This window comes from Glycine max, chromosome 3 (assembly GCF_000004515.6).
Source record: "Glycine max cultivar Williams 82 chromosome 3, Glycine_max_v4.0, whole genome shotgun sequence".
Classification (NCBI taxonomy): Eukaryota; Viridiplantae; Streptophyta; class Magnoliopsida; order Fabales; family Fabaceae; genus Glycine; species Glycine max.
The window spans coordinates 32,655,300-32,664,003 of NC_016090.4; the positions used below are offsets into that span (position 1 = coordinate 32,655,300).

Consider the following 8,704-nt stretch of genomic DNA (forward strand, 5'->3'; position numbering starts at 1 on the left):
CTTTTAGCCATATATAGTAAGCTTCAATATCTTAGTAAGTCGACGCCACACATATTATATTCATAGTTTGTGTTCACAATCACTATAAATACTTTGGACTGCTGGTCATTATGAAGACATCTGAAACACATACTTTTTTTGCTCATACCAATAATATTGGAGAAATGAAAAAGAAATTAAACATCATTGGTAATTAAGAATCAATGATAGTGCTCTTATTGAAAACGAATGAGTATGACCAAAGAATATAATTCCAAATCTGAAGTGGGTAGTACTGCACGCAACATAGAAATTAACTAAAAGCCACTCTCCAACAACCGTGGTTAAGTCGAATATAGGACAATGGAATGCTTATAACAAGCTCATAAACTCCCAAAATATTGGTTGAAATTAATTTATTAAGATTTAGGTTTAATTGCAAATTTTATTACTTAATTCTTATTTTATAAATTTTATTACTCTAAGTTTTTAATTTTTTTTATATTATATTTTACCACCACTAAGATAAAGGATTTTGACTTTTAACATCATCGTTTATAATTATATTCAAAATAGAAAAGTGACTTCTTACCTTAATTATAATCATAAACGATGTAAGAAATTCATTTTCTACATTGATTATCACTACAATTGATATAAAAAATTTAGAAAAATAATTTTTTACATTGTTTTGTTATCAACATGATATTAAAATGCAAAAAATTGGATGGTAAAATTTGTGAAATATTAAAAGTTAAATGATAAAATTCGTGAAAAAAAACTTGAGTGATAAAATTTGTAAAATTATAAAATTTGAGTGGTAAAATTTGCGAAAATCAAACTTAAGTGGTAAAATTCATTAAATAACCTAAGATTTACTATCATATGCGGGAGATTCATTATAAAAAAGAAAAATAGGTTATGTACTTACAATGTAAATTAGTTTTACACCGTCGGTCAATAGTTTATCATGTATAATAAGTTTATTGATTTTTATGATAAATATTTTAAAAGTCATATCAATAATGATTTGTGATTAATTTACCGTGTTATTGCATCATCATTAAACTCTTAATATTTTTTTAATAATTAAGACTAATAATAATTTTGTAATTTTTAAGAAAATCTAACAAATAATAAAGAATGTATTAAAAAATTATGTATGCTATTAACTTTTCTCTTAAGACAAAATGTGAGAATATTCGATTTTTGAGGTTGCACGTACCGTATGTAAATATTCCTCTTCGTCCGTATATGGAATATGCTACCATTAAACAATAATCGATTGCCTTGACGGTTCATCTTAATTTGTTGCACAAAAAGTATTTTAGTGGCATTGGTCACAACCTATTCAATTGTGCATTCCACTGAATCACTACTATCATGACACTGACCACACTCCTCACATCAATACCCAAAAAAGATTTTGCAAACAAATGTATACATATACGACGAAATGTGCCAAAATGCATGCGTTATTTTATTGGATGTACGTGTTCTCCCAAAGCACAAGAAATATGCTAAGTTAATCTAAATATCATGTCGTAGCTTCTTATTAGTTTATCAAAACTTATCTCTTTAATTTATAAGTTTCAAGTCCTAGTTTTTCCAACAATTTTAGTTTTCGTCTCTAGATCATTCACATCATGTGAATATAAGGTCCATTCTCTCCAACAATTTCATATTTTATATTTTATAGTTAAAAATTTACATTCTCACTTTTATGATGTGAAAGCTCAATAAAATCTTTCTAGATTCTGGCAGTCCAATGAGATAATTAAGAATCTAGGTTATGCAATTGACATTTGACGGAGATCTAGAATAGCAATTCTTTTTATTAGCAAAGTTTATTATGATAGTATAAAAGGCTATTTCTAGCCTTATATAAAAAAAATTATCTCTCAAAATCAAACTCAGATATCCAGGGACTTAGAAAAATTTACTCAATAAACTACTTAACTAATTGAGATGGATACCTCTGAAATCCCTATACAAAGTTGAGATGACACAAACTTAAATAACCTTACATGTTTCGAATGGTTGGAAATACACATTTACACAACATCAAGATCCACATAATTAATAAGCCACATAGAAATAACATTGTGATAAACAATGGTATTAATTTGGATAGTATAAGTGTCTTGAAATTAATTAAAATCAAGGTCCTTGCAGCGGCTGCAATGTCATGCAAAGCAAAGCACTTCCACTACTCAGTGTATGATTGGTCACTCCTGCCACTGGTTTTTGTTTGAATGGAAAATCAGGATTTTTGTGGAGGGATAGACGAAGGTCGTAAGGGTGCATATTAACAGGGTTATGACACTACAAGCTAAGGAATAATCAAATGAGCAGCAACTTTTTTCAGTGATTATTAACTTGTTGGCAAATATAGATATTTGACAGCGACATTTAATTAAGATAAAAAATTTCTTTTCTCAATTAGACTAGTTTTGTGGGAAAAACTATTAAAAGCAATTGATAGATATTGGGAATTATGTCCTCTAGTTATGAGTTTCTGCTTAATTAAAAGCAAAACTGATCAAGTATTTTGGAACACGAATGGTTTTTGCGTTAAAATGATGTTGGTGCAACTTGGGTCAATGGTCCTAGAATTAAGATGGTTTTCTGGATATTTTGTATACCAGAGCAGCAATCAAGGTCAGTATTAAGTGCGAAGGGATTTGATGTGGTATGGCAACACAATTTGAAAGCTGTCATGTATTTTTCTTTTTCATAGCTAGCTGTTTATCTCTAGTATGTACTTGGGTTAGAGTACTCCTTGCAGAATCTCTTGTATTAATGTCTTTCTTTGGCTGATAAAAAGAAAAAAACAAACTTAGCTGATCTAAAGAACCAAAAAAGTATGTTGTTTTTTTTTTCTTTTTTTTTTCAATAGATATTCTCTTCTTAATATAATTTTATTTTTTGAGTGAATCAAGATATTAATTTATTGGCCAAAAGTCAAAGATTAATTTTCTGAGGATATTAAAATCCATTTAAATTGTCATCTTTCAACATATAATTTTTTATATGTATGATTTAGAAATTAAACACATAATTACATGTTTAAAGAATAAGATTATGTATCATATCAAGTTAGTCTCTTGTAAAAATAATTCTATTTAAAATAATGTCAAACAATAAATGTATACATTTATTCTAGAAAAGATTTAAATCTTAGTTGTGATATCAGGAGAGATTAACCCTTCAGCTATATGCGCAATCTCCTTAGTTGAAAACTATCTATGTTGGATTATACATATACCTACAGCCTGCTATATTCTAACAGAAAATCAATTCCTAGTACAACGACTTACCTTTATGATCAAATCCTAGATAACGACCCCCCATCAAATTTCGCTTGCTTAAAGTCGCCTCGTGAAAAACAATAGTAAATAATCATTGCGAAAGTAGACTTAGTATATTTTTTGGTACATATATAGTGTACACTTATATATATAAAAAATGAACATTAAAAGGACAAGTTAGTAAAATAAATATATTACCAGATGGATTTTACTAAAGGAGTATTATAATTTATAAACTCGTATATTATTCCCGGTCCCATATATATATTAAACTCCACCACCACCCTCCACTTTCTTTTGTTTCTCCATGTATATATAAATACCATGCAAATACCTAAAATTGCAATATAACCATAGTCACTAGCTATAATGAGGCTTGTTATTAGAATAGCTTCAATCCAACCACGTGCATCATCTTCAATTTCCCAACCCAACCCTACTTTTTCATCATCTGAATCAAATGCAAACTCACAATTCAACAAATCTTTGCTCTCATGGAACCGACTCAAGCCTCCCTCAACCAAATGCAACTTCCCCAAACTCCGCCACAAGTGGAAGCAATACCAAGGAATCAACCACTGGGAAGGCTTGCTGGATCCTCTTGACGATGACCTACGCTGGGAAATCCTAAGATATGGCCACTTTGTGGATGCTACATATAGCTCCTTTGACTTTGACCCTTCTTCTCTTACCTATGCCACATGTCTTTACTCGAAGAAATCGCTATTGAACAAGTGCGGGTTGGGAAACTATGGATACCGATTGACTAAATATCTACATGTCACGTGTGGGATTCACATGCCAACATGGATAAATAAATTTTTTAAACAAGCCTGTATCCGGTCCAACTGGATCGGATATGTGGCAATTTGCGACAACAAGAAAGAGATTACGCGTCTTGGCCGACGTGACATTGTAATTGCCTTCAGGGGAACGGTTACTTGTTTGGAGTGGTTGGAAAACCTACGCGCGACCTTGACACACTTGCCGGATCACGTGGTCGGAGAAAATGATGGTGTTGGTCCCATGGTTCAAAAAGGGTTTTTGAGCCTTTACACCTCCAAAAGCACCACACGTGCAAGTTTGCAAGAAATGGTAAGAGAAGAGATTGGAAGAGTTATTCAAAGATACACCAATGAACCACTTAGCTTAACCCTAACGGGTCACAGCCTTGGAGCCGCACTCGCAATCCTAAGCGCGTATGATATAACCACCACCTTCAAGAACGCACCAATGGTCACGGTTATATCTTTTGGTGGGCCCCGCGTGGGAAACGAGAGTTTTAGGAAGCAATTGGAACAAAATGGAATCAAGATACTAAGAATAGTAAACTCCGATGATGTTGTGACTAAGGTTCCGGGACTCGTGGTGAATTTAGATGATGTGGCGAGTAATGAAGATGTCCACATGGGAATTTGGTCAAGATGGTTGCACAAGTACATAGAAGACATGCAATTGGTGTATGCTGACATTGGGCAGGAGTTGAGGCTAAGTAGCAAGGAGTTTCCAAATCTTAACAAAGGAGATGTTGCCATGTGTCATGACCTCAAGACATACCTTCATTTAGTGAAAAATTTTGTAAGCTCCTCTTGCCCTTGCAAACACAAAAAATCCACTCCATTCAGCCACAAATTTGGATCATCTCCGGGTGCTAAATAATAAGATATGAATATTGACATATGAAAAAATATACAAGAGAAGAAAACTGTAATTAGTGTGAACTACGCATATGACTACTCTTCTCTTATATATTTTTGTTTAGTAAAATTATATTTTATACAAGAGAGAATTCAAATCTATCATTTATCCATATATAACCTTAGGTCTTTTAACTCTTTAATATACAACTTGATTAGGGGTGTTGTTAGGTGCACCTAGAACTATTGTTGGTGCACCCCAACATTTTACATGAATGGGCAAAAATGTTTCTGTCTTAAATTTAAAAACAAATAACGCGCACCCATTGTTACGCTTCTTCTTCTTTGCTATTGGTTTCCTTCGTCGCTCTCCTCCACACTTCTTCTTCTCCTCCTTTCAATGCCATTGACGGCCTACATTTTGGTGCTGCTCCACCGTTGAGGTAAGTTTCTTCTTTCTCCCCGTTAATGACATTTGCTTTCCTGGTTTTCGTTTGGTTGCCGATGTAGGTTAGAGGATTCAGTTTAGTGATACAGACGTAGTTCATCCGTATTAGGAAGATTAGGAATATGAATTAGGTTTCTTCATACGAATGTACTTCATCCGTATTTGTTACTGATTTTGTAACGTTCATACGGATGAAGTTCATCCGTATGACCCATACGAATGTACTTCATCCGTATGACTACTACATTCGTATGAAGGTTTTAATTTTTTTTTTTGGAATTTTTTTTATTTTTTTTGAATAATTGATTTGTATTTGTTTGTTTTGTATTAAAAATAGGTATGTTGTGTGTTTATTAAAAAAATATGTATGATTGCATGGTGGTATGAAATAAATTTTAAACTTTAATAGTAAATAATAGGTATTTTTTTTTGTTTTTTATGTTTAATATATTTGAATGAAAATAGTGATATGTTATTTAATTATGTATTTTGTGTTTTTAATATGTACTCATATATGGTGGTATGTTATTGGTAGTTTTACAATTTGTAGATGTTTAGGGTTTACGGGTAGTGGTTAGGGTTTAGTTTAGGGCTTAGTGTTTAGTTTAGGGCTTAGGGTGTAGGTGTTAGTGTGGTTGGATTAGGGTTTATCTACTAGGGCTGAGGATTTAGGGTTATGTAGGTTTATTGTTATTTGAATGTAAATATTGAATTTGACAAAAAAATACATGTGCGTCATGATTTGCAGATCATGGTTAGAACTAGAGGTTTAGGTCGTGTCCTAGATAGGGTTATAGGCAAAGTCCTGGGAGAGAGGATCATCATGATTCAGATGATGTTCCCCAGCGGTGAAGGCCTATAGCATCCGCACGTAGGCAACGGGAAGCTATCCCTGTTGCTGAGGATGCTCCTGATATGACTGAGGACGTACCTACACCTGGTGCAGAAGCTGCTGATGGTGGTGAGGGATTTGCTGTTGATGATGCTCAGGGATTCCCAGGTGGGTCACATGACCCATCAGTGCTGACTGAGTATGGTGACCATGTTGCACTTAGCATATGGAATGGAGAGGTATTTTAAAATTTTAAGTAAAGTTTTTTGTTAAGTATTTGTTATTATTGAAATTTTGAGATAATTTAATTTATTATTTTATGTTATTTCGAATCATTTATACTTCAATTCAGGAACTCCCTGAATTGAAGTTATCCTCCCATGGAAGGAAAATTGAGAAATTTGGGAGGCTCGCTCCAGAAATTGAAAGGCTAGTCGCTGCCACAGGATTAACTCCTTTGATCACATGTTCAGTAGACACTGACGATCGAGGAGTTATATCCGCTTTTGTCGAGAGGTGGCACAAGGAAACTAGCAGTTTCCATCTCCCTGTAGGAGAGCTTAATTACCATCACACTGGATGATGTGGCGTCACTACTTCATCTTCCAATCATAGGCGCCTTCGATAGCTTCGAGCCTCTGCATGTGGACGAAGCGGTGTTGATGTTGGTGAAGTTGCTAGAAGTCTCGGGTGAGGAAGCTAGAGCTGAGGCTGCACAATGTCATGGGGCATACGTACGCCTATCGTGGCTACGAGATATTTATCATAGGAGATGTGAGGCCCGACATTGGACTGTTGCAGCTTGTGTGTATCTCCTACACTTTTTAGGTTGCACTCTTTTTGCTAACAAGAGTGCAACACATGTTCATGTAGTATTTTTAGACACTTTCTGAGACTTGACTCAGAGTGGAAACTATGCATGGGGAGCTGCGCCCTAGTGCATATGTATGATCATTTAAATGATGCTTGTAAGAGCGGCGGTTGACAGCTTACTGGTTACATCACTTTATTACAGGTAAATTTTATGTTTTTAATATGTTAAATTGGATTATGATTTAAATATGTGTTTAATATGTTTATTTGGCATTTCTTTTATGTTGATGTAATGTGTGTAGTGTTGGATATATGAGCATTTTCCCACTATTCATGAAAGCGTGACTGATCCAAAGTATGATGAGATGTCACCACGTGCCTGTCGGTGGCTTACTACGAAGGCTTATTCGAAGGGATTCCCAGCATTGACGTACCAGACACGTATAAATGCACTGACAATCCCTGATGTATGTTGGATGCCTTATGGTGAGCATCGAGGAGTTAGGGTGTTTGGCCTCATTTCATGCTTTTAGGGTGAGCTTAGATGGGGTCTCGTTGTGGTCACACATCGACCAGAGAGAGTGGTGCGACAATTTGGATAGTTCAGACCATTCCTTCACTGCCTATGGGTGCCAGCTTGTCATTTGAAGATATTGACAACAAGTGGATGCATTACTTGGACCATCTAGCAGCAGGGGGACAAATTTGTCTTGTGCCTGGCCAGTGTGCACCAGATTACATGGACTGGTTCTTCAGGATCTCTCATCTGTTCATCACACCCATACAGGCAGTTGATCCACCCAAACATCCACTTGTCCCACAGCATGACACATACGTGGAGTCAGATATCCCTGAGGTCCCAATGGCACCAGAAGCTGGACCTTCACATGCACCTTCTGATGCAGAGCAACCTAGACATGCAGTGGTAAGATGACTTGCTTTAATGTTTTATTAAATGTTATTTATTTCAATTACTGTAATTGTATATGGGTTTTTTTGAATGTGATAGGATGCGTGCCAAGCGATCGCAAAAAGGTTGGAGCGTTTGCTCAACCTAAGGATAGTCACTACAGGCACAGAGATACATGAGGTCATGGAAGACTACATCAGGATCGCTAGGGGTATCACAGTAGATGGAAATGCTTATGTTAGGGCGCGACGAAGATGACGCACGGATCAATCATAAATGATGTTTATAATTATGTTGTATTTGACAACATTTTTGTTTTCCCTAACATTTTGTATTTGTTACATTATTTTGGTTATAACTTTTATTTTATGTTTATTCTAGTTGTGTGTGTCTTCTTTTTAAGTTTAAGCATGGTTAAATATTGATTTTTTTTATTATTGATCTAAAATTTATGTAACTTAACGTAATTTTTAGCACGATCATGTTTAATCATTTATGTGAAAGAAAAGTTGTTACATGTTTGAATTCAAAGTAACAAAAGAATTATTATTATTATTATTATTATTATTATTATTATTATTATTATTATTATTTGGAATAGAATGGTCACAAATACAACAAAAGGGTTTGTTCACTGATTCATTTCTCTTTTGGTTGACCAATTTTGATATCAAGCTTCCAATGAATACCAAATTTGTTGATTTAGGTGAACCATGAACATAAAATAATAATCACACGGTTTCATTCGCTAATGGACACTAATTCCAACATTAC

General features: G+C 34.3%; 1 protein-coding gene across 1 annotated transcript; it reads left to right on the top strand.

Moving 5' to 3' along the window:
- The first annotated feature begins 3,659 nt into the window (after nt 1–3,659).
- Nucleotides 3,660–8,310, top strand: LOC106798329 (phospholipase A(1) DAD1, chloroplastic). Its single transcript, XM_014774295.2, has 5 exons — nt 3,660–5,370; nt 6,124–6,446; nt 6,560–7,222; nt 7,323–7,945; nt 8,030–8,310. Exon 1 carries the CDS (start codon nt 3,660–3,662, stop codon nt 4,947–4,949), a length of 1,290 nt encoding a protein of 429 aa, XP_014629781.2. The 3' UTR covers nt 4,950–5,370; nt 6,124–6,446; nt 6,560–7,222; nt 7,323–7,945; nt 8,030–8,310.
- The last annotated feature ends 394 nt before the right edge of the window (nt 8,311–8,704 follow it).

What these genes read in the sequence shown, in the direction of transcription:
- LOC106798329 (XM_014774295.2), top strand. Translation starts at nt 3,660, where the DNA reads ATGAGGCTTGTTATTAGAATAGCTTCAATCCAACCACGTGCATCATCT.